The sequence below is a fragment of the Amblyomma americanum genome, chromosome 4 (assembly GCF_052857255.1).
Source record: "Amblyomma americanum isolate KBUSLIRL-KWMA chromosome 4, ASM5285725v1, whole genome shotgun sequence".
NCBI lineage: Eukaryota > Metazoa > Arthropoda > Arachnida > Ixodida > Ixodidae > Amblyomma > Amblyomma americanum.
Genome location: NC_135500.1, coordinates 189,945,146 through 189,971,715, shown reverse-complemented (window position 1 = coordinate 189,971,715; position 26,570 = coordinate 189,945,146). Strand labels below are relative to the sequence as shown.

At 47.0% G+C, this 26,570-nt stretch overlaps 1 protein-coding gene across 1 annotated transcript in view; it reads left to right on the top strand.

Annotated features, from left to right (window-relative positions):
* The window catches only part of LOC144130495 (uncharacterized), a 222,340-nt gene that overhangs the window by 152,812 nt on the left and 42,958 nt on the right, over positions 1-26,570 (top strand). Inside the window, exons 3-4 of the mRNA XM_077664410.1 lie at positions 3,895-3,980; positions 26,466-26,558. Of these exons, the coding sequence (XP_077520536.1) occupies positions 3,895-3,980; positions 26,466-26,558 (179 nt within the window). The remainder of the gene's footprint in view (positions 1-3,894; positions 3,981-26,465; positions 26,559-26,570) is intronic.

The window sequence follows — 26,570 nt, the reverse complement described above, 5'->3', positions numbered from 1 at the left end:
GGCGCTCTTAACACAGAGTGCAAACTGCGAGCAGAAGCAAATAAGAAGACAGGGAAGGCTCAGGAATCCAAATTTTAAAACGAGAAAGTTCAAGCGAAAGTAAAAAAAAAGAAAAACTTAATGCGAGAAGACAATGTATTCAAATTGCCGCTTTTTGCTAGATGGAAAACATCTCCGGCGCTGCAAAACTCCAAGTGCTTCTCGTTCCTTCTCCTTATATCACGAAATTCGAAAGTCGTCAGACCACGAAGCATCCGCTTCAAACCGCGAGGGAAAGTCTAACCGGAAGCCCGAACCGAAACGGTTTCCAATTCAGGCAGCAGCGAGCTTTCTAGCTCATTTCAAGCTTCCGCTTAGGACGCTGCTGCATTGAGAATATCTGCGCAGCTACTCGGGCGCTCGCTGTGGTTGAGCGTTTTCATACAGGAAACATCCGCCGTCCGCAGATGCTCGTATTTCAATGAGAAGCTCTACGTAATAAAATTCAAAACGCGGCTTTCAGGTTCTACGATGGGCGCATTAAAAGGCTCGTCGTCTTTTTTCTGTAGCACGGAGTCCTGTAAAGTGCCCTCGCCCCTAAATCATAGGAGCATGCTGTTTGAACACGGAAGTTGGCGCAGAAATGCACGGAGCAGACACGCATTTTTACTGCGATTACGCAATCTTATAAACGCTTTAGGACAACGACTGGGACCAAAGCTGCTGCTCTGTTTACGAAACCACACGCCCCGCTGAGCGGTTTGGTGATAGTCACCGACAATTTCGAAAATTTAATTTTAAAGGTTTCTACTGGCCTCTGTATGCCTTTCATGCTGTTTACGAGCCTTTATTTTCCCTTAGAGGCTCCTATCGTGAACCATGGGTGTGAGCTGAGAACACTAGCCCCCGTATTAATTTGGTCGACAGCGTTGCTAGCATTCCCCTCTATTCCATTTCGTAACCCCAAAATTAAACGTATATGGCAGAGAGGCTTTTAAATACGAAAGTTTGTGGGAAGTCGCAACTCATCGCTGAATATGTTGAACTCAACTGCTCTGTGTATACCTTGTACGAGACGCGTAGTTAAACGAGTTGTTTTGGACGTTTTTTTCCAACGCGGCGAATACCATCTGTTACCGTATCGGCACTAAACACCTGTCATTGATGTTCATGGAGCTCTCCTATTGGGACTATAGTGTCATCACCAACGCATCGCTTCATCTTAACATGTCACTGTGAAACGTACATCATTACAGTTCGCTACTTGCGAAACTTGCAATGATGTAAACATGCATGGACTGAGACAAGTTGGTGATACATGAAGTGTGTGAACGCAATTTTGGCGAATCAAGGACTAAACAAACAAGAAGATGCTGTTTAAAACAATCCTCCGTAGAAAAAAAAACTAAATGTCGACGAGCAGAACCCGCGGCTTGATTAATCTCTACTTTCACGGGAAGTACGCCTAAAAAGAAACAGACACGCATCAAACTTTGTATGGTGCGCCGCAAATAATAGTCACACCATGTACTCGTACTTAGCAGTGGGTCTAATGGTCATCGAAAAGAAGTGACCGTGTATAAGGACTGTTGCGCATCGACTGTAAACTCATGCATCACGAACATCCGAACAATTTTCAAAAACATTGTTTTCAAGTCGTTATGCAGCTGTAAAAACACGTTCAAGATGTTTACGTTTGGAGCATTCCCGCTTTATGAGTCGTCAATAAAACTTCAGGACATGAAACATTATAAATTTTAAAGTAGATTTTAAAAATTAATCGTTGGCATGCAGACGCGACACGATGCATAATATTTGAAAGTAAACGGCATTTTGTTCCTTTAAGGATGAAATGTTTGGTTACCACGCGCAAGGCGTAGACGAGGATAGCGCGTCTCAGACGAAAGATGTTCCGGAAAAGCAGACGGGCAACGATCCGACCGACATGCTTCGTGTTTACGCGGAACCTAAAGAACACCTGCACTCGAGCCGAGACTTAGTTTCTTAGAAATCAGAGGGCTGAACGAAAGACGCTGCAAAAACAGCTCCCCGGTTGCTCGAATCGTGCTCCTGTAATTGAAAAAGAAAACTCCTTCGGCACAGTTCTTTCAATACGTGACTGAAGGAATGCCGCTCAGAGGCCTTTCAGAACATAACAAGCCCTATAAGTAGCTCTCGTGCCTCTCAGTTTTCCCCTTTATATTTCGACGCTGCTCCCAAAGCAGCCAAGCGCAAATAAAGACTAAACATCTGCAGTGAGTTGTAGTTCAAAAACGTGGAAGCAGGTTTTTTGGGTTGCTTGGTGGTGGTTTGTTCCTTAAATTTAATAGTTATATTTCTCTTAAAAAGTTTCTACAAGCGCCGTTGGCCATAATCCATCCAGTGATGCTCACTGCCCGCCATTGATGAGTCAAAAATAAAATAAAAGTTGTTATTCCTCCTGAACTATTTTTTGCAGGCAATGCGGCGTGCAGTAGCGAGAATCGGGTCAAGGGAGAGTATAGAAGAAGCATGAACGTTTCAAGTTAAAGTAGTAATGTAAAAGCAAAGGATTGAAAGCCGCGTTTTAGAACATGTCTCATTAGGAACAAAGCAATGTGGAGAGCGTCAGATGTAAGGAAGAGAAATATGAGCAACGGCACGTGTTCCAAGACGTCTTCCTCCTGTGCGCTCAGCAAGCCAAAAAATATACAAAACAAAGAAAATCAGAGGCACCGCAAGAAAATAAAAACAATTAATTGAAACGAAACGAATCCTTGAAAATATGCCAAAGTAATTCAAAACGATTTCACAGATGTAAACTGATTTTTGGTCTTCGTCAAACGTTAAGTTCGGCGTCACCCACGTTAAAGGGTGCTCGGAAAGGTTTGGGAAATAGATTAATAAGATGTCGTTTTCCGTATCTACGCAACCTTGTCCGAGTGGCTTTCACGGCGTGCGTTTTTTGCTTTTACGTCAGTTGCAGTGTGTACGGTAGAAGACAAATTTCCTGAATGCATATGCCGACCTTATTACTCGTGCTTTCTGCTCAGCAGCCAGTGCTGCCGCTTATCCTGTTTTCCCACATCCACAAACAAGAATAATAACCTTCGTGTCTTAGTGTCTTACCTTTGCTGACCGCCTGCGCCTGTTTACACGTAGTCCGCGTTGTTTGTTCGACGTTTGCCTATTACCTGAAACGAAAGAAAAAAAAGGCGTCAAGCCTCTCCAAGGATGCGACGGGAAAATGCAGAAGCTTAGCAAAAGTAACGTACGCTGAGTCAAACGCGTAAAAACAGAAAAATCAGCGAGTCCTCTAACATTCCTTATTAATCATAGTGGTAAGCTACAGTAGGATAAAAGATGCGCACAGACTTTAGACGGCTTACGCAACTACCAAAGTAGCAGCCGCTTTGAGTAACAGAGAAAAGATGTAGTACAAAAATTCAGCAGTAAGAAACAGTAAATACGGCGAGCAACGGTGTTTCTTTGTCCGAGGAACGGAATAGAGTATGTGAATGTAACCGGAGAAAAACCCCTGGGGCACAACTATCGGTCGCGCTGCAACACCCAGCCGCAAGCCACTCGCAAAAAAAACACTCCGATGTGTGTTCTTGGAGACATGAAAAACTTGGGGAGCAACGCGAACGACAAGCCCTCCTTTCGCAGCGTGTTGGCTTTCGCTTTCTTTTAACAGCCAGTTTTTTCTTCTTTTCTCGGCACCTCCTCGTGTACTTCGTCACACCTGTTTGACTTTGGGCGAAAACAAGCGCCTCCGGAGATGTCCGCGCTGTGTTTTGTGCGCTCGTCTCATGGGAGCTGCTCCCGATGTTAACCGGGACACCCTTCCACACTTGCCTTCGTCTTTTTTGCTGTCTCAACTTAAACTTGCTTGTTTACCGATTTCATTTATGTCTTCTTTGTTCTTATCTACAGTGCTTCTCACGTTTTCACTGCTGATGGTTCTGCTGTCTGCCGCCTGTGCTGTGTCCTCCGTGGTCCTCCTTCTGGGACTGTGGGCGGTGAGTTTGCCGAGCTTCCCTGCACCTTACTTTCTACTGTGTCTTCCTCGCTCTTTTTCTTTTTTATTTTTACTGCGCTGCTTTCCAGCTGCCAACAACTCTTTTTCTTTGTTTAGCTATCATTTTACAGGCGAACAACGGAAGCCCCCGATATGCTCTTCCCTAACCTAGAAATGAACCAGAGACAACTGAAAAAAAAAAAACTGAGGACATAAAATAGACGAGTGACGTGCGCAAACCCAACGCAGCGCTAATGGGCCTAGAATCGGCTCCTGTCATTATCCTATTTCCTCCTGCTTAGAATGTTGATGCAGGAAGTGTGGTAACCTGCATTGCGGATGTCCTCCTGTCTAAATTACAGACATCCTGTAAGTGACAAGATCGCCCACACGCATTCTTTGTTCACACAATAAAGTTATAGAATGACCCCTTTAACGCCACTCTAACTAATTCCGAGGCAATGCAACTTCAAGTCGCGAGAGGATTGGAAAATAGTGACAAAGCATAATGTGCTCCGCCTAGCTTTCGTGTTATTGAGAATGGTGCCGCTATTGCAGACAGTTTCGTCATCGAGCATGGTGACATTTAGCACATTGCGTAACTCGCAATGTGTATCTGCCACCCTTCTTCCCAGGAACTAACAAGTATGTGTTTCGCCCTCCGTTTTTCTTAACATTTTTGTTTTTCCTTTGCGTTATCTCAATAAAAACCTTTGTAGCTAACTAACCGACATCGACGCAATAGCAGCCTACCGACTCACGTAATGCGTCCACGTCTATAGGAGAGCACAAATGTGAGGAAGTGTACACAGGGACACCTAATTTTATTGTGTGTTGGCAATGTGATAGCATTATCAGCTGTTTGTGACTTTACCGAAAGTGACATCATTCCCTTCCAGCCTTTAGCTATGGTTCTGTTTGGTGACGTCACTTCTCTCCAGCCAATGAGAATGTTCCAGTCTAGTGACGTCACTTCCCTCCCACCAATGGGAATATTCCGTTTTTGGCAAGTCACTTCCTTCGAGCCAATGGGTGAATTTTATCACCAACGACGCATTTTGGCTTAATGGGGCCACTAACAGCATTATTAACACCGAATGAAATTAACTCTCTGTGAATGTAATAAATTCACACGGAAAAAGAATGAAAAACGGAAGCAAATAGGTCACGCCTGCAAGTTTCATTACTTCAATAAAGGCACTGCGCTCATAGGCATTGATTTGAACTTGTCTTTAATGTGCTTTTGTGAGTGTTTACTTGTGTGTATGTGTACTGCGGCACTTCCTTTCTTCCATATGCATCTTTCATTGTTATTCAAAGGCATTAATTTTCATTTGGTGGCTTTGCTTTTACGAGCGCTGGTTTTCTGGTACTCATTGGTTTCCATTTATTTATTCGAGCCAAGTGCCAAACAGATCAGGTCACTATAGTGCTAGTCAAACCAGAAAGTGCAGTTCGGGCCCTTCACTTCGCAAGATGACTTTCTGTAGAGTTGTTGCAAGAAGGAAAGGAAGCTGGAGATATTTGCCTTCCAGTCAGTCCTTCGGTGAGTCCGCCGCTAGAGCGTATCGATTCCCCTCCCCTCACTCAGAGTACTCCGGGATTCAATTTCTGAGCAAGCGGCGCCCACACTGTGAGTTTCGAGTGACGGCCTTCGCAATATCAGCCACAGGGGCGTTGAATCGAAATAGGATTTAGTCCCTCACCCTCCCTTTCCTTGCGAAATCCCGACTTATTCACGTGATTTGTGTGCGTGTGAGGTGAAAGGCATGACTGAAGGGAAAATGTAGTAGTTTCTGTCGCCATCAGAGGCGAAAGAATGCCTGTTACTTTGCATTTACAGAATAAAAAAAGCTGTTGCAATGCCGAAAAGAAAGCTTAAAAGCCCTGCCGGAGACAATGTGACATGTCTGCATCTTGCAAATTAATATACTTCTAGCGCAGGGCGTCCCATTGCTTTGTTTGGTGGCGTGAGCCTACATAAAGAATTGAAGTGAAAACAGCTAAAAAATGGTTCAAGCGACTCTTCATTTTCTGTAAATTAAGTGGTTTCAGAAGCCAGCTCCAAGGGCTAGCAAAACCATGCAGGGCCAAGGGATCCTGTTATATTTAAAGAAATAAGTGGGTTTTTTAACTGATGCAAGTAGCTGCTACAATCTCCATACCTTCGCTACATGCTAATCGACAAATTAGTCTTGCCACCTTACATGCGGCAAGACCATTTTGCTCTGGCGACCATGAAGACGACGTTTAGCTTTTTGTATTTTTTTAATATTCTGTAGTCAACTCCAGCTTTCTGGACATAATATTTGAAAATTGGAAAATTGTAAGACAGTGTTATGGAAATATTGAGCGTAATTATTCTTCTGATTAATCTGATATATAGCAAAATCATTCTTTTAAACTGTTTCCAGCGATCGCATCGAATAGTTAGGACTGCCATAGGAAGCCAATGGGGAACGCTTTTATGATACCAAAAACGTGAATAAAAAAAATACCAGACTGCCATCAGTTGATCTGCGCGGATATATTTGTTGTTATAGTGATATTTTACTTTATATGGAAAATTTGCGTTCATAAACGGTTTCTTCTTAAAAAGGTTTTTATCCGGGATTTCTGGGAATGAGTGAAAATGTACACCCTGTAACGACATCTGGGCTGTGAGACATACTGCTTTCAAATGGCTTCCACATTAATTTAGAACGTTTGTAGGGTACTTTACTATAAATAAGAACAGCGCTACTCAGGTTTTTTGTATTTCTTCTCCAGCGGAACGTTTTCAATCTAAGGCATGCGCTGCAAGAGGCTCAGAAAATGTTCGCTGTGATGTGACCAAGACAGGCGCAGTTAGCTACCGCACTGTTTCAAGGGCCGCCTGGCTTTGCGATTAAAGGTGGCTCGCGAAAGCTTCACTCCTTCAACTAACCCGTCTAAAGGTTCACTGAACTCATGCAAATCTTTGCTCTCTAAATCAATGTGGCAGACTTGCAAACTCATTTCACATTTTCAAAATAAAACAGTATTATGACGAGATCTAACTGAATGGGATGAAGAAAAACATTTTCTTTTAAACACCATTATAATGCGCTTTTGGCGTAAAAAAGACTCTGTCTTATAAACCCTACTGTAATGGGTTTTACGTAGGAAAGGCTCTGAGGACAGCGCCGCAGACCGTAGTGGAAGGCTTTGGATTTGTCGCGACCACTTGCCAACTTTTAACGTGTACCGCAACACGGGTAGACTGATGCTTTTGTTCATTTCACCTTTGCTTAAATGCGGCCGCTATGGCCGAGGTTCTGCTCATGAATTCGGTCTCAGTAGTTAAAAACCCTAGCTAGCCACTGAGCCACTGCCGTGGGCGGCAGAGAAAAGCAATACCTGGGGCAGATACGACCTCTTATGTAGAGCCTAATAAATTAGCTCCATTTTTCGGCAAACCGCGGTACCCGTGGACAGAAAACATCAGTAAATGTACAGTCGAACTTCGTTATAACGAAACGGTTATTAACAAACTAATGGATATAACGAAGGAATGACGATTCCCCTTATCAAAACGTGTTGGGGGGCTAGTTGGTGAAGCATGGTTTCTTTAAGAAGTTTTTTCAGCGCTACAAACACGAAGAATTACACAGGACAGCGCCCATCCTGTGTACTTCTGTCTTTCTGTGTCCTCGTTTTTGTAGCGCTGAAAAAACTTCAAGAAACGATTCCCTTCGGAAGCTCGGTCAACACGGGCTATAACGAAGCGACGGCTATAACGAAGTAATCGCCGGGCCCATTCAACTTCGTTATAACGAGGTTCATCTGTATTGAAATTTCTCCATTAACCACCACTCAACTTACTTCACAGTAACTCTCTCGCCCGATCCACTCAGTCAGTAAATGACGTCACGCTTAGTGAGATGCATCCTATATCCTTGGACGCGCCTCTAGGTGTCCGCTTTTAAGTCTTTGCCTAAGTAATCTCCAAGACTCGTGGCATCTTAGGCTCATTACTTTCACGTGGAAAGATCGAGCGGCGTAATAGTGAGCGAAACATGTCGAGCATGTGCCATTCTGTCCACTTCCACCTGCCTTCTCTCTCTCTCTCTTCCTCACCACCCTCTCCTTCCCTCCTCGGTTTATTCCTCCACTTCTCTCTTTCCTTGCCGCTCCTGCAGTTCGACAGGCGATCAATAACATCTAGGGCTACAGCCCGCGAGATGGTATCAAGGAACTGCGCTTGAACTCACCGCGCGAAAACCAGGCTTGGGGAGAGGCGTGACAGGTTTCCTGATCGAGTAGGTTTACCGCCCACCCCGCGCATTTGTTCGAGGCCACGACCAAGCTGCAAGGTTAAAAATACAAGCTCCCGCTCATGCGTAGTCTAGACGACTTTCTCGGTGCGCGAGCTTGCAACTTCGTTCTTTCTTTTGTTTTTGCTTTATTCTAACCACAATTTGTGCTATCAACGCTAAAGTTTCGGAATGTGGAAGCACAAGGAATGCAAAACAGAGGCGATCCGCTCGACCGTAAATTTCCCACCGCGGATTCTTCGTTTTTTTTCATTTTCTCTCGCGAGACGCGTCAAATAATGTATTCCCAGGGGCCGTACTTTCTGCAGACGGTCCGCGCATTGCAACAACCTCGGCTTCGTCAGGTTTCCGCGTGCTGCTTAGTACTTTTATTTCCCGGTAAAATCACACCACTAATATGGCTACCGGAAGTAGTCTGCTCAATAGTCTGTTTAAATACCATAACACCCGGGGCTCAGAGCACGCGAGAGGCAAGAAGCGGCTGCAAAAAGCCTCCGTTAGCATCTGCAAGTCGATGCCGTGACAAAGCCAACAGATTTTTAACTGTAGGAGGTTCACAACTGCTATGAAATTGTTCCATTTCCGACTTCATTTGCCTGTAGTTACATTTTAAATTTAGGTGCCTAGATAACTCTAATATAAAGATGAAATGCTGTAACGCGGTAATCTTAGGCCCTTTTTTTGCGGGAGAAATGGATTGAGGTATGCTAGAGCGCAGCTTGCATACTGACCTCTGATCGACGTCAACAAGAAATTAGCGTTTTGGTTGTTCCCTGAAAACTGTCCATGCGATCGCATGTTCGATGCAAAGAGGCAATGAAGGTATTTGATCAATACGAAGTTAGAGCGTTTGTGCTGCAAACAAAAAAGAGTAATTATAACAGGCGTTTTTTCTGGTCTTTTCTCTTTATTTGGGGGGGGGATTGCATATTGAAAGCAGCAACGCAAGAGCGCAAGAAAGCCGAAAGAAAGATAGGCGCAGACACACGCGAACACATGCGCACGCAGGTGTAGGAATACTCACACACATACACCCATATAAAACGCTTCATGCGAATGTACTTTTCGGTGATTACTTCTCTTTTGCACTGCTCATTTTTGTGGTTATTAGGAACCGCGGGTTCGTTCATACTTTCGCACCTGTCAATAACTATAGTTCCTCCAAAAAGTCAGCATGACCACCAGGGGTAGAGAGAAATGAAACATAAGTTGCTTTTTAACCAACCAGCGTTAGCTATGGGTAGTTAGGTCTTTCTAGGCTCTGAAATCTACACTAAAGACTTGCCGTCGACAGATACGGCAATAATCAATATTCTTTCTTATTTCAGTACAATACTGAAGTAAACACTCTGCTAAAGTGATTTGAATTGTCTATGAAAGGAGTAAAACTGAATACGAGTATGGTGCGTAAATTTATAATTTGAGAATTTCGGACAAAGAAAATTTGGTTCGTTGTCCTGTCTATTTTTCGCCTTTCATTCTTTTTATCTTTAATAATCTGTTTAAGAATATTGGACAAAAACTCTGCAATTGCGACGCAATGCATCCTGCGCAACAAAGCACTGAACGATCAAGCTCCTGTCAACATCTGCTGGCTTTGATAGCGCCCTTTTTTAGTAAGAAACAAACAGTGCCTGCCGACGCTATACGGTTGACGGGCTTAACGACTGGCAGTTCACGATCTTCAACTTTAGCAAGTTGCAAAATGAGCATTGTTCCCAACAATGCAGCCTGAATGCAGTAATTGCTAGCTGGCCTTCACATTTCAGGCCATCCCCCTGCAGGTTATGTAAGGTCACAAAAAAACTTACGCTAAATGATTTACCGGGTCCCTTGCGAGGCACCGCCAAAGTTACTACTTTCGATCAAAGCTCGAAGTACACGGTAAGAGCACGCTTCGTGACCCTATATACGTTCGGCCCCTTCTCTGCCATCGTTAGCAAAGGCCGCTGTCACGGTCGTCCGCGCGAGCCGTGGCGAGTGCGTAACAACCATGGACGTCCGCGAGAAGTGGCGCATTAAGTATACAAGGCATGCATTGTTCTGCATTAGCCTGCAGCTGTCCACACGGAACACATCGTACGTCAAGCCCGGAGGCTCCGTTACGTGCATCATACATATTTTATGGTCATTAATAAGAGCAGCTGCTGACGGCTGCTGAAAATGTGTGTTGAGTGCGACGACCGGACACGGTGCCTTGTTTTATTAACCGTGCAAACAGGAAGACAGACCACGAAAGAATGAATAACAGTGCTGCAATGTACACAAGCTCAAGGCTATAGGTAACATCTTCGATGTTTTAACGTGCCTACGCTATTGCAAATTACGGAATAACTGGTGTCGACAACCACGCGAATAGATGTATCAGCTACGGTACTTTCCGTTAGATCAGAAGCTTGGTCGTGTAAGAAATAAAAACAGGAAGCGAGAGGGACCTACCAGGCGATGGTTTAAAATTTCATTTTGAATCGGCACTATATCTTCGTACGATCGAGATTTGCTGCTCGGCGGCCAGTTTCACAAAGTGTGTTTTAAATGAGAGAGCTAGTAAGTGTTGGGCCAAAGATGGTAGCCAACGAGAAATCCAAAGGCAAATTGCGACGTGCACTTACTTTCTAGTCAATCTCGTTACCGATATTTTCGCGGCCCCTGCAATGTATGCGCGCATTACCTTTTTGAAGTTCTGCGCGTTATCTCCATTTTTAACGCCTGAAACTTAAGTCGCATTCCAGCCAGGAACTCTGTGCTTCGAACTTCAGAACCCGGATGTGGCTGCCCGAGAAAAGAGAGATAGAAAAATAGAAATATAGAACATAAGTTTTAAGCTTCGGTAGTGAGAGAAAATTTTGTAGAATGCTTCTCACGTCTTTCTTCCTAATTACAGTCTTGCTCTCATTTCTTCAACCATACTGCGTTCCACGCTCACCGTTGTAATCATGTGCAAATTTCTCCCACCGGAACGTGCAATTTAGTTCGGGGTAGAGGCAGGGCCGCTGTACGTTAGTTCAGCGTTTTTGTCTCAAGCGAGAGAAGAAAACAAAAGACTAAGGATTTTTTTCTTTTATCATGCTGACAGGCCATTATTACTTCCTAGGAGTGATTATAGAGGGCACTGGGCCCCACTCTTCGTTGCAAGTGCTAACGTGCACACGTGGAACGAGGAAACGAAGGCCTAACCTTGGGATTTTCTTTTCATTTTCTTCGTTCGTCCTATTTGCTTACTTTCTTTTACGTGGTACTGGGAAGTAATTCGCAATGAAGGCCTGCTCCCTTTTCCTTTACTTTGATGCGTTAAAAAATAATTGCAATATCGATCTTGCGATTCCTTTCTCCAAGAGGCTTCATCAAATATAAAAGCGAACTGTTGTTGTCGCGAAATATCGTGTATGCCGACTAAGATGCGTTATCTGATGTTTTCCGTCACTTAGGGAGCTCGAGTAATAACACGTTACACCTACTTAAAAATTTGCTACTCTCCGTTATCGCAGTCCACCAAAAGATCCGGTTGAACTTCGTGTCTGTGCTTTTATTGAATGGTCAAAGTAAGACTCTCTGTCTGTTCTTTCGAGACACGTTGTTTTGCCGCGAAGCAATGAGCTCCAATCTTCACGTGATGAATAGGCAGTCGACAAACACTTGCTCGGCTTGTGGTGCAATATTTTTTTGCGCCATTTGCGGTAGCATCTCGCGAACCATGGGAGCAAACTTCCATAGTGCTCGCATTGTCACTTTTGCTTACATCGTTTTTAGTTTTGGCCAGCTTCGTCGGCGGAGTCTGGCACATATCTGCGAAGGCGCTCGCTCGTGTCGTTACGTAACAGCTGCTGTTTGTCGCTTGAAGTTCGTTCCTTAATTGCCAAAATAGAATGATTAATGAGAATAAGACCTTAGCATTGTCACGAAGGGGTGTCTGCAGTCCGAAGACCAGAAAGGCTGCGGAAATGGTGTCTAAACAAAACTCTATATTTGGGCCGACTTGGGCCCACAATAGACTAAATCGTACTAGACTAAAGCGTACTCGGTGGTCGTCGAACAGAATGCCCGCCGCTGTCGGCCGTGCTAAATTTAAAGCTGATAGCGAACTTTCAAGATAAAGCGTGAAAAGTTACCAGAACATTCTGGACCTACGTAGAATCAGCTCTGCCTGGATGCGATCAATCGCGATAAATCTGGTCGCGTCTTGCATCACAAACAAAGCGATAAAGTGGCGTGGCGCCAGATTTGAAGAATGAACAAACACTGCAAAGATTCGCGGCATTAATCCCCTCTCGAAGAAGCATCGACCCGATGCATTAAAACAAATAATATGACTAGCAACAAATAAAACGGATCGTGCGAAAATAAACACAAAGTATGAAAATGCCGCGTCCTTTAGCGCGCATAATAGCGCTTCAGACGGACGACATGGACAACTTCTGGTCATACGCGGCGTCGCTGGGATGCAGTCATTGCGTCAGAGATGACTTCATAATCCAGTTCACCTAGCCGACGAAGAACCTTGTACGGTTGGAAATACCGGCGCAAAAGTTTTTCACTCAATAAACGGCGGCGAATGGGCGTCCAAACCCAGACTTGGTCTCCTGGCTTGTATTCCGCGTTGCGTCCTCGTAGGTTGTAGGCTGCTGGTCTCTGATCCGTAATCGGGCAAGCCTTCGAGCTTCATCTGCGCGTTGAAAGTGGATGGCGACGTTGACGTTCTCTTCTTCGGTAACGTTGGGCACCATGGCGCCTAGCGCGGTCGTGCCCTCCCTCCCATGACCGAGCCTAAAAGGCGTCATCTCTGTGGTCTCCTTCACTGCGGTGTTGCAGGCGAAGACGACATAATCCACGATGACGTCCCAGGTCTTGCGTTCGGCATCGACATACATGGCGAGCATATCAGCGACGGTTTTGCTCAAGCGCTCGGTCAGTCCGTTGGTCTGCGGATGGCATGCAGTTGTCCTGCGGTGGCTGGTTTGGTTGTAACGCAGGATAGCTTGCGTTAGTTCCGCTGTGAATGCTGTTCCTCTGTCTGTGATGAGCACATCGGGGGCGCCGTGTCGCAGAAGAATGCACTCCTCGAAAATTTGGCGACTTCTGCTACTGTTCCGTTCGGTAGGGCTTTTGCCTCGGCGTAGAGGGTCAGGTAGTCGGTCGCTATGATGATCCACTTAATTGCAGACGTTGATTTTGGGAAAGGGGCAAGCAAGTCCATGCCGATCTGCTGAAAGTGCCTTGAGGGGGGTTCAATGGAGTTCATAAATCTTGTCGGTCGGGTGGGAGGGGTCTTTCGCCGCTGACAATCTCGGCAGGTTTTAACATGATGTGCGACGTCGGCAGGCAGTCGGGGCCAGTAATACTTGTCTTGAATGCGGCGGAGGGTGCGAGTAAACCCGAGATGTCCAGCTGTCGGCTCGTCGTGAGAATTGTGTGGAACTTCTTCGCGGAGACAACCAGGTACAACAAGGAGGTAGGCTGTTTTGCTCGCTGCAAAGTTCTGGGACCTCGTTCTGCACACAGAAGGAAGACAGTCCTCGCGTGAATGAAGCCGGGGGTGAAGAAACCTTGCCTTCCAGATACTCGATGAGGCGTTTTAGGTCGGGGTCCGAGCGTTGCTCCTGAGCAAAACAGCTGGGGCTGATGGGTCCCAGGAAGGCGTCCTCATCGTCCTCATCTACATGGGCTCGTGAGAGGCAATCGGCGTCAGAGTGCTTGCGTCCGGACTTGTAAACGACAGTGACGTCAAACTCCTGGAGGCGCAGACTCCATCGAGCGAGTCGGCCAGAGAGGTCCTTCAGATTGGCAAGCCAGCACAGCGCGTGGTGATCGCTAACCACCTTGAACGGTCGTCCTTACAGGTAGGAGCGGAATTTCGACGTAGCCCAGATGATGGCAAGGCACTCCTTCTCAGTTTTCGAATAGTTAGTCTCGACCTTGGAAACGGAACGGCTATCGTATGCAATGACTTTCTCCAGCCCGTCGCTTTTTTGAACGAGGACGGCGCCTAGGCCCACGCTGCTTGCGTCGCTATGAACTTCAGTATTGGCGTTTTCATCACAATGCGCGACGATCGGTGGGGCTGTAAACGACGCTGAAGTCCTTTGAAGGCTTCTGCTTGCGGCGCTTCCCATTTAAGTGGCACGTCTACCTTCGTCAGTTGGGTCAGGGGCTCGGCGATGCGCGAAAAGTTTTTCAAAAATCGTCGGTAGTATGCGCACAGTCCGAGAAATCTGCGCACTGCTTTCTTATCGGCCGGCGGTGGAAACTGTTCAATAGCAGCTGTTTTCTGCGGCACTGGGCTTACTCAATTCTTGCTAACGATGTAGCCTATGAACAGCAGCTCTTCATAGGCTAAGTGGCACTTCTCTGCTTTCAAGGATAGGCCAGACGACTTGATGGCGTCTGGTACTGTTCGAAGTCCTTTGAGGTGGTCTTCAAAATTCGTGGCGAAGACAACGACGTAATCTAAATATACCCGACAAATTTGCCACTTCAGGCCTGCCAGCGCAGTATCCATTACTCGCTACAACATCTCCGGTGCCGTACAGAGACCAAATGGCATCACCTTGAACTCGAAGAGCCCATCCGCAGTGATGAATGCCGTCTTCTGGCAATCTCTTTCATCGATCCCAATTTGCCCGTAGCCGCTCTTGATGTTCAGCGGTGAGAAATACTTGGCGTTGCAGAGCCGGTCCAGTGTGTCGTTGATGCGGGGGAGGTGGTAGACGTCCTTCTTTGTTATGTTGTTCAAGCGGCGGTAATCAACGCATAATCGAAGTGCGCCCTCTTTCTTTCTCACTAGAACAACCGGTGCCGCCCATGGGCTGTTTGAAGGCTGGATGACGTCGTCGCGAAGCATTTCGTCCACTTGGTCCCGCATGGCTAGTTGTTCTCGCGGCGACACACGGTAGGGGCTTTGACGGAGAGGTCGGGCGTGCTGGTCGGTTATAATGCGATGCTTGGCAATTGGCGTTTGTCGGAGCGTCGGCAATGACGAAAAACACTCGTTGTAGCTTCGAAGCATATTGCGGATCTGGTCTTATCGTTTCCCTTGCAGGGCTGGGTTGATGTCGAAAGTGGGCGAGTTCTCTTGTTCAGGCGAATCTTCTGCGCAGGGTCAGAGAAGGCGAACGAATCTCGTACGTCGGATTTTTCGTCGAATAAAGCAATTGTCGTTTCTTTGTTAATCTGCCGGTATTCTTCGGTGAAGTTAGTCAGCAGTACGTCGGCCTGGCCATTGCGGAAATGTGCGATGCCTCTTGTGGTACTGATTCCACGGTCTAGAAGCAACTCTATGTTCCCCTCGATGATGGCTTCAGCTTTAATAGCTTTCATGGCACCTACGGTCAAGATAACGCTTGAACGGGGTGGGACGCTCACTTCTTGCACCAGGACACTCAGGGCAACTTGATTTACTTGAGTTTTCATCGAAGGGATGGCCTCGTCCGTCGAAAGCGTGATCAACTCGGATCGCAGGTCGATGATCGCCTGATGCTCACTAAGGAAATTCATGCCCAAGATCACTTCGCGGGAGTATGGCGGTAGCACAACAAAGGTCGCAGGATAGGTATGTTCTTTGACTGTCACTCGCGCTGTGCATCGTCCTGATGGCGTAATGAGGTGGCCCCCTGCGGTGCGAATTTGTGGGCCATCCCAAGCCGTTGTGACTTTTCTCAGCTGCGCAGCGAATGTTCCATTCATCACCAAGTAATCGGCTCCTGTGTCGACTAGAGCGGTAACTTTCCGGCCGTCGATAGTCACTTCTAAGTCGGATGTCTTGGTTCTTGCATTGCACGTCGCTCTTGGCGTCGAATCATGGCTTCGTCGCGTATGCGAGTCGTGGGTGGGGCGTGTCGTCGAAGCTTTTCTGGGTGGCGGCGTCGTTTTGAAGGCAGTTTGCATCGTGGTCGGTGTTGTCATTTTGTGCGGCGTCGGTGCAGCGAGTGTAGCTCTTCATGCGGAGTAGCGGGTGCAGCGTCTTCATGGGGCGTGGTCGGAGGAGGATATTCGGCGTTTCGCTCGTGAGCAACCTCACCTCCAGAGGTTGCTGTCTTTATTTTCCTTACGGGGGCTGGGAGACCTTCCACGCACCGCGGCTACGTAGCTACGGCGTGGCGATGCAAAGCGCGAGGTTGACGGCGATGGTGAGTGCGAAAGGCGGTTCGGCGTGTACTCCTCTCGACGCAGGTACTCGTCGATTTCCTGCGAACGTTGGCCGAAGCGTGGTCGTGGGGCGTCAACAGCAAATCTTCGAAGACCGATGCGTCGGTATACGGGCAGTGACGAAGAATATGGTCGGCGTCGCCGCAATGGAAGCACAACGGCCAGTTGTCGGAAGTCCTCCAGGTGTCGCATTTCCTGGGGCTTCAACGTCGCTCATAGGCTGGGCTGGCGGGGGCAGGGAGGCGGCATTCGGGAACAAGTTGTTCATGTTGGAGAGGACGTAGGGGTTGTCGTGTAGGCTGATGAGTGCGTACTGCAGCGGCTTAGGTAATGGCCTGGGGTTCTGTGGCCGTCGGAGAGCCAACTGCCTGTTGCACTTCTTCCCGTACCGCAACCGTAAGAGTCGCTGCTTGCGGCTGTAGGGAGGATGGCAGTAATCGGCGTAGCTCCTTGCGGACGCCTTCGCGGATCACTTCCCGCACGTTTCGCCGGTGGTGGTCGTCATGTCTGGATGGACTGCACAGACATAAGAAGGGCAGTTGTGCTGCCGAGCTCGGATGTCTAGGGACTTCTCTATCGTGCAGGCTTCTTGCGTGAGTTCCTCTACTGTTTTTGGCGGCTGGCGGACGAGGCTGCCAAAGAGTTGTTCCTTTACACCGCGCATTAAAAACTGAACTTTCTTTTCCTCAGTCACTCTGGGTCGGTGCGGTGAAAGAGGCGCTTCATCTCTTTAACGTAACCGCGGACGGGCTCGCTCGGAAGCTGCATCCTGGACTCGAGGAGTCGTTCGGCTCTTTCTTTCCTCACGACACTAGTGAATACCTTCAAAGGTTCCTTCTTGAATAGTTCCCATGTCGTTAGGGACGGCTCGTAGTTTTCGTACCACGTACGTGCTGAGCCCTCCAGTGAGAAAAATACGTGTCCAATTTTTGCCGCTCATCCCACTTGTTGAAAGATGCCACGCGCTCAAAGTGGTCCAATCATTCTTCGAGGTCTTCGCCTAGCGATCCACTGAAAGTTGGTGGCACCCGCGGCTGTTGCAGTATGATCGGTGTCGACATCTTTGGTGAGGTTGTGGTGCTCGTAGCAGCGTCTTTTTGTTGGCGGGTGCGGTTCGACAGGGTCCCGAACTCAGGCTTCTTTCCCTGAAGACGTCTTCTGGCTCGGTTAACTGCTGGCTTGTCCTCCGGTGCGGAGCGCAGAGGGCTGGTGTCACGACTTGAAGGGGGCGTCCGGAGCATGGAAGGCTACCCAGAACCTCCACCAGATGTCACGAAGGGGTGACTGCAGTCCGGAGAGCAGAAAGGTTGCGAAAATGGTGTATAAACAAAACTCTTTATTTGGGCTAACTTGCGCCCACAATGGACTGAATCACTCGACGGCGGCGTAGCAACAAGCGTGCTCGGCGGCCGTCAAACAGAATGCCCGCTTCTGTCGGCCGTGCTCAATTTAAAGCTGATAGTTAACTCTCTAGATAACGCGTGAAAAGTTACCAGAACGTTCTTGAACAATGTAGAGTCAGCTCTGCTTGGATGCGATCAATCGAGATAAATCTGGTTGCGTCTTGCATCGCAAAGCGATAAAGCGGCGTGGCGGCCGATTTGAAGAATGAACAAACGCTGCAAAGTTGCGCGGCAGCATTTAGGAACGACCTTCACTTTAAACTTGAAAATGTGCGCAGGCAACAGAAGGTAATCCAGTGCTCTGAAGTTTTGTGTATTTTTGTTTGTGAAGTATTCCACTGAGCAGAGCTTTAAACTGGGCCTGTTAAATCGCAGTTTTAGCCGAGTATATTGCAGCCCAGCGGGACGATATGTAGAAGACAGCTGGGCAGCGCAAGAAAGAATAATAGCGTTTTCCTACTCTCTCTTTCCATCTCTCTCTATCTCTTTGTCGCTCCATTGCGCTGCCAAAGACAGCGCAAAAGAACTGGGAATTATTCGCCTTGAACGATTCCAAGAGGTTGGGAAGTGTACTGTTGAACATAAAAAAGAATAACATTGATATCATCGAGGAGGAAGATTTTTTTTGTTAAATTCAGACAGAAAACCTTGCCATTTTATGATTTATAAGCAATGTTCTTTTTTAAGTGCATGAGAATTGATTTCTATGAGAAATGGCTTCTAGCTTCTCGCGTGTGCATCCGCAGTTTTTTTTTTTTCGGAACGTTTCTCTTTTTTTCTGCCTGGGGACAATGCTTTGGAATGGGACTTGAATAATCGGATGTGTGGCTGCTTGAGGGTTCACACAATTCATCTCTAGAACCAGCTCCGCCAGGCTTCTGCCATTATAATTGTTTTTTTTGGGGGGAAAGGAAATGGCGCAGTATCTGTCTCATATATCGTTGGACACCTGAACCGCGCCGTAAGGGAAGGGATAAAGGAGGGAGTGAAAGAAGAAAGAAAGAAAGAGGTGCCCGTAGTGGAGGGCTCCGGAATAATTTCGACCACTTCTGGGCGATCTTGTAATCAGTGTGACTCTTTTCGGTTTTGTTTTTCGGCTTGGTTGTACGAACACCACGCAAGGAAAGAAAAGGATGGATATTTCCACAATGCCAACCGTTTATCTTGTTGGCCGATCGACAGCTCTATGACCCATATAAGTCAAATGTGGGCTCGTTAAAAACAGTAACCTGTGCGGATAAAGGCAATGTGAACTACTTTCCAGTGAGTACTAAATCGCTTAGAACAGTTTCTGACAAGTGCTTGCTTTTTCTTCTTTCAAATAATTATCCCAACCAAACGGACTTGCGGAGTCACACGAAACCAGTTGTCCACGCAAGAAAAAAAAATGCTGAAAACCTCTAAAACAAGTTTTATCGGACATACTTCTGGCCCTGAATACCTGCACAGACATACAAAGATACTAAAAAAGAGAGGAAAAAACTGCACACGTAATAACCACACGGGCATAGGGAAGATAAATTTTCGTTCCGGGGCGGAACACCATCCCGGCTATAAGTCGCTATATACGAAGTAAACTCCCAGCAGGCACGAACTGCGGCCCGCGATCATCATATATACTTCAATCCACACAGTATGAGCACAAAACTAGAGCATAATCCTTTTCGGCAGCGTTCGAGCAAAGCAGCACAAAGCCCAGAATGCCAACTTTTTTCAGTAAGGAGTAAAGAAAAGGGAGAGAGACAGGCCGAGTGTTCGCAGTAATACGCCAACGGGAGTCTCGCTCGGAAAGCGGCGGAGTCTGAGAAGAAGCCGGGGAGAAGGACGAGGCGCTACGCGTATTCGAACGATAAGAGGTTCCGACTCGAAATGAGCTCGCCTCTGCAGCCGCCGCTCATGCAACGTTGCCAGCCAAACTTTCCATGCCTTATCGTCCTCGCGACCGCAAACGGGTAAGCGGAAAGAAGGCTGTAAGAAATGCGCTACGACAGTGAAGTAAACGAGAATACGGAGGCATGGAGAGGGGGGTCAAGAATAGGGCCCCGGGGAGAAGGAGAAAAAAAAAAGGAACACAATAGGAGCCACGTTCAATAGGACGACGGGAGAAATGGACGCCGGCGACAGTGGCTGGCTGCTTCCAGAAGCGGGACACAATGGGCCCGCGCAGAACGAGTTGCGGCCTTTTCTCACCAGAGAGGGAAGACATAAAGAACGAGGGGAGGAAAACACAGCCCGAGCGTCGCAGGCGCTGACCGCGCCACGGTGACCCCTCTTGTTTAATTAGAAGAGGCGACGAACGCCCTCCACGCCAAAAGTCAGTCGCGTTGCTGCCAGCTCATGGAAAAGAAAGGGATTGAAGGAGGAGGAGGAGGAGGAGGAGGAGGAGGAGGAGGAGGAGGAGGAGGAGGAGGAGGAAGGGGAGCGAGGGATTCCCAGCGGGAGCTTTCAGCCGTGGCTTTCTATTGAGGCGGAGAGCGTACACCGGTGAGAAAAATATGGAGCCTTAGGAATGAGAAGGGGAAATGGAAAAACGCTGTCCAAACGGAGTCGATCGCAATGCAGCCGGCTGGCGGGAAAAGGGGGGGAACCAAGTGGGAAGGAAGGGTTAGGTTCCCAGCGGGCCCGCGCTTTCTCATTGGGCTTTCTGTCAACGGAACAGATAGAAGAAGGAGGGAGAGAGGAAAGGAACGTGGAATGAGGACAACAAGCGCAGAATCGGCATTGTCATATTTTCTTCTCTGCCTTGCCTCCATTCTCGCGCGTCGCTGGCGTAATTTCACGAGTCTTGACAAAGAGCAAAGCCCGGCTTTTACGGAAAAAACACACCGCAATTTCGTATTTATGCCAGCGATGAAGTTCGCGACAGATATACAGCTGCATCTTTACGCTTTATCTGCACAGCGAAAATTCTCCGAGGCAGGTATTCGGAGGGCCCGCTGATCCTTTAAGCACGTTCTCGTCGGGAAACTATCCGTGTACGTTCCAGCTAATGAAAACTCAAGCGACGTTGAATGAGAACCGTAGGAGGACCAAGAGAGCCTTGTTTAGCGGGATTGTGCCTCGTTAATTCTTGCTGAACTTCCGCTTTCCTAAAGAAGCTTACGGGAACAAAACTATGAAGATCGAAATAACGCTGTGAGCAGCATCCGCATTCTTGGGAGCGTAACATTGTGCAAAAAAAATGCCGGGAAATATGTCGCTAATTGCGAGCAGACGCCCTGAGATACGACATGCAAACGAAAATATAATACGCAAAGCGCTGTCCAAAATGTCAGAAAACAAAAAAAAACGGAGTTTTGCGGGGATGTAATTAAACGCTATGTCCACGTTGTTGTTTTTTGTCACTTTTTAACAAATGTCATTTGTTTATCTTTGATTCCAAATGGTTTTGTTATATTCCTCTCCCAACGCAGGGTGATTTATCTTGTGTATTGGCTTGCCTGCTACATGCGATTAGATTGTTCGGCATGAATCACCATCATGCGCAGCGGGCTGCAATACTCAGGACTGTCAGCGATTATTTAGACGTGCTATCTGGAAACTTCCGACTCATCTGTAAATATAGTGCGACTAACATTCGCCACAGTTCTAATACTATAGGGACCGCCGCGTGCCCTTGTCTTCATCGCCCCTCCCGGATTTCCTTTGCCGAGTTCAGTTCGCGTAACAAACAGATTGCTTTGGAACCGTTCTTTTACATACTTGCCTGCCTGGCTGCCTCGAAATTATCACCACTCGTGACATCTGGTAGAGGTCAACTTCCTATTCTCTCCCAAATATGGGCTTCAGCGTATGGCCCTAGTTTTCAGCCGGCTCTCTGTTCTCCCACCTCTCCTATTTCATTAAAATTTCTCTCTCTCTCTCTGATCTCTAACCTTCGTAGACCTTTCATATAAAGGCGGCGAATAATCCACGGATCGTGGCTTTCGTTCAACGTTTAGCTCTCGATACAAACCTACAAGCTGAACCTCCATCTTCTTCGCTTTAGAATTCCTAGCACGTACGCAACACGAAAGCCATAAACTCTACCTACCGAGCTCGGCAACTTCAAGAAGGGACTCCTGGATATTTTTAGTGGCGCTATTTTCACAAAGAAAGCGAAGGTGCAGGTACAGACTCGAATGCGGCGTCTGAATGAAAGCTTCCTCGTATACGCTAAGGAAATGAGTATTTTCCGGCATGCTGATGCCGACATAAGCAAACAAAATAGGTCAACTTCTCCATGCGAGGCGTCGAAAAGCAATTTCGGGTCGGGAGTATGCGTATGCCGCCCAGGGTGTTCGCTAATCTAAAAGGCGTTCGACGCCTGCTCACGTCTAAACGACCGGATACTGAACATTATCCCCGCGATCTGCTTTTTTGGAAGCCACCGAAGCCATCAGCAGTGACTACTTGCAAGGCGCTATTCGCGAGATAGGTCGTGAAGAACTCCGGATACTGCTTGCCGTCCTGAGCTCAGCCATCCGGATACTGCTGTGGCCACCTATTTGATGTGTGTGCGGCACTTTGTGTTCTTCTGACGTTGTCCGAAAGAAAATCTGTTCTTAGTAGCACCTTCTTTGTGCTTGTCTTGTGTGACGCCGACTCCACTACGTTGCTCTCATCGTCAAGCATCGAATCCCCCCGCCGTACCTAGGTAGAAGCCATCGTAGTACGTTCCTTTGAAAGGGGAAGCTTTCAAAAGGCAATCTGAAGGCATTGACCTCTGGAACTTAGGTCGCTACGAAGAGTAATAGGATCCGCCTCCAGCGCTACGACACGGCAGCAATAACCGAACGACGCAAGTGGATACGTATTCGGCGATGCCGCGAAGAGAGGCTACGAAAATAGGCAGTTTTAGTTTCACGTTCGTACAGAGTTCACGTACGCAAACGTTAGAAGTCTACGTAACATATGCGCATGTTGTTTTAAACCTTTTTAGTTGCACCTACGCGACAGACGCCGCGCGTTCTTCCTAGAGTCATCTACTGACAGATGCAGACACTGCTGTAGCCACTCGAAGACAAGACGAGTCAAAGCCAAGCCAGTCGAACTGCGTCGGAGCGCTGCTTCGTTAGGCTTAACAGCTGGGAAATCGCCCTTATATCTGAAAAACAAAAGCTATTTGTCACTTCAAACTTTATGCGATGGTAATAATTGGCAAATTGAAGGAGAATACAACAGTTTAGAACACGATATCGCGTCGAGGAATTAGCGACGAAGCAGTTGTCGCTGTGAAGCGGGAGGGCAGGGCGCCGCCATGTTTTCAACGCTACGTACGCAAGCAACGCAAAGACCGTAACTTAAGAATCCGAATCTCACGTGTAGTCCGTGAGACTCATGCAGGCCCTTTGCGTTCTGCGCATGCGCACTGGTCACCCGTAAGAGCTCTACGTACTTGAAGCTTCTACGTGCGTGAAACGCAGAGGTATTGCGTTCGTGGGCAAAGGATTCCACAATTCAAGAGCCCCTGGACTGGAAGAAACACTGCAGGACATAATCGACCGTAAACCGCCACCGAAGCACTACTCAAAAGTAAACTTAGAAGGCACAATAAAGAACCACGCTTGTGTGTGCACTATCTGAGTATTAAGCGATGAGTGCGCATTTCGCAGCTCAATTAAAGAAGGCAATGACCGCATATAATAAACTCTTAGACATCTCCTACCAAAAACATTATTTTAATTTAAAACCTGACGTTTCGGAGCTGGCTCGGCTCCTTCTTCAGGGGTGACTGGGGGCTGTGGCTTGCGTTTTTAAGTATGCATGGCAGGGGCAGGAGGTCGAAAGAAGGAAACCGGCGATGCGAAGTGAGTGGGAAGAGGGGGGGGGGGGGGGTGTTGGAGGGGTTTAGGCTGTGAGTAACGTTGTCGGACACCGCGGAGGGGGTCAATGGCGACACATCTCCAACCAAAAATAGAGTTTTAGGTTGGAGATGTGTGAGAGTTTATTATAAGTCATTAAACCCAACCAAACCGGCCAACCTGTCAAAATGTATAGTTTTCAATGGCCGCACAGTGCAGTCCACTAATCCGCACAACTTGCTGGTAGATGCACCTCAAACACGGGGTTTGAAGGCCGCACTAATTCATCGGCGCTCATCATCTGACGGCAATGCTCACAAGAAGTTATCCGCGGCAGAGACTTACTGAGCGTGCACGATGCAGCGATCCCTCTTAAGTCAAACAACGACATATACTTGATAGAACTTGCACGGTACCGCACCGTGGGCGCTTGACCAGCACTTGGTCCAGGGTAGGAAAGCGCTCCTTTGCGTAAATGCTCCTGAAAATGTGCAGAGTGTCATCGAAGAAATCTGCATTGGATTCGCGACTGTAGTATACAAGGTGTTTCACCTAAGATTGTACACAATTTCTAAAAATAGGCTTTTTCAGTTAGCAGAGCGTTTTTTTTTTCAGCATATTAATGCCGGCGGAGAAGTGCATCAGAAAACAGTTAAGATGTGCTACCCAGCAGGCTGGTTAACTGATATCAAATAGTTAATTTTGTAAATATTACTGTTAGGCTCTCAATAATTAGGTAGCCTGACAGTAATAGTTAAAAAGTTAACTATTTGATATTAGTTGACCAGGCTGCTCATTAGTTCGTATTGGCTTTATTCTGATATACTACACCGCTGACAATGCTATGCCGAAAAAAGGCGCTATTTCAACTAAATAGGTCTATTTTTAAAAACTGTGTAAAATTTTAGGTAAAACACTCTGTATATGTCGTAAGATAAGGTTTTGTGTTAGTGATGAACCATAGGTCAGAGTATTAGCACCCCTCAAAATGCGCATCATCACAATTGCAGCGCTCGACAAATTTTTTAAAAAAAGTTACAAGGCCCTGTCAGAAGATTTCCTGCGCACTCTATGCAAAGACAAACACCATCAAGTCCAAGTTCAACGTCAACCGTGCTTTGCCGAGACACCGATAATCGGAAGTGGACAATTTTCTTCGAAAGACGTGTTTTTTTTTTCATCATCAAAGACCCGTCAAATGCCGTTCATGAAGCAAAGGGCTGCAAACTTTTGAACAGTTTGTTTCTAACATTTGTTTTTCAAGACTTCTGGCATGCGCCTTTTTTTGTCATGTTTTGTTTGTCATACACATATAGGAAGTTTGCTACCCCTGGCAGCACTGTTCGAAGTGCGGAGGCCATACGGTCTCGTGTTCCCTTTCATATTGAGCGACCATGTACATGGAAAGCTTCATAATGGCGCCGTAGGGCACATCAACATTCCTTTGGCATTCCCTGTTTTGCTCGAGAGGAAGAGGTTATCCTAAGATTGTGCGTTGATTACCTCCGCTTGAACAATAGGAAAACGATCACGTACTTTCTAAAGCTTACACACACTAGACCACGACAGAGATGTGAAATATTTTTCGTCCATAGACTGGAAGAGCAGCTACTGACAAATTAAAATCCACCAATGAGGGAAGAATTACGGCTAGTTGGTTATCTATTGTTTTTCGCTGATGTAATCGTTCCTTCAAGTGTTTTTCCTCTTGTGTAACCGTTCTAGCGTGATTCTGTGCACAATGAAACTCATCAAAGAGACGAAAACCTTTCTTTTTGTAAAATCATGCAGTTAGGGCTCTGACAAGAAACAGCAACACTTCAAAGAGTGGCCGACAGACCTGTTGGCAGGGTTAAAGCACTGGATTTGGTTCATCTCTTTTGCAAAGGTAGACGCCTAAGAAGCAAACGTCGAAGACTATCTGAGAAGACTAGAAGAGGCCGTGGTAGACGTGATCTGGTTTATATGTACGACCGTCAAATTGAAAAAATGCAGCTCCTTTTATCAGGCGCCGGTATTCTTTTGAAGTATTTTTAGCAAAAAGTTGTGCTCTCTGTCCCTCGGAAGGCAGCTTCCATCGTATGTTTCTTGCAGCCGACTGACAAGAAAGCTTCCCTAAGGTTCTTGGTGCTCCTTGTCTACAACACTACAGCTTTGTGAAAGGCTTATTGAAGAGCGCCCATCTTCTCAAGAACTTTTCAAAAGTTCTGGAGCTTTCGTCGGCTATTAATAATACCTAACCACTGACGAGCCGGACAAAGGCGCCAGAGCTTCTATTCGAGGGTACCCGAGTTTTTGTGTTCGTCCTAAGCAGGCCATTATTAATGAAGAGCTGTTGTTCACGTGCTGTGGTGTAATAGAGGAAGAGAAGAAAAATGCGAAATGAAAGGAAAAGAGATTGCCTAAACACCGCACTGGGACACGACACTAAGGAGAGCACATAAAGATATAGAGGCCTTCAATTAAAGCATGTATTGCACTGACGGTTCTACATTGGAGCCACGTGCGACGCCTTGTGTCACGCGTGACACGTGGCGTCGCACGTGGCACGCAGGGATACAAACCACAAAACTGAAAGTGGTTTTCGCGGGAAAAATATATACCTCCAAACGAGGACGGGCACAAGTGATCTCGACTCTCTGAACGCACATTGGTGACGTGGAAAAATGTAATGGTTCTTAGTGCCTCTCAATTCACACCGTCTTTCCGCACTGTGCTGAGGTGGTCATCGTTGGCCTGCGAGTTGTTTCGTGGTCAGGCAGGCTGAATGCCGACTCAGCGGAAGGAAACTCGCTTATGCGTGCTCTTTCTTCTCGCAAACTGTGCATTGATAGCACTTAATCTGTACGTCTCTCGCTTGCAGGACAACCGGACCCTTCTGCTGCCATGGCTGGTCTCCATCTCTTTAACCACTCTGTTGGATATCGTCGTTCTCTTTTACCTGACAGCCGAATCGGTGAGTGCACGT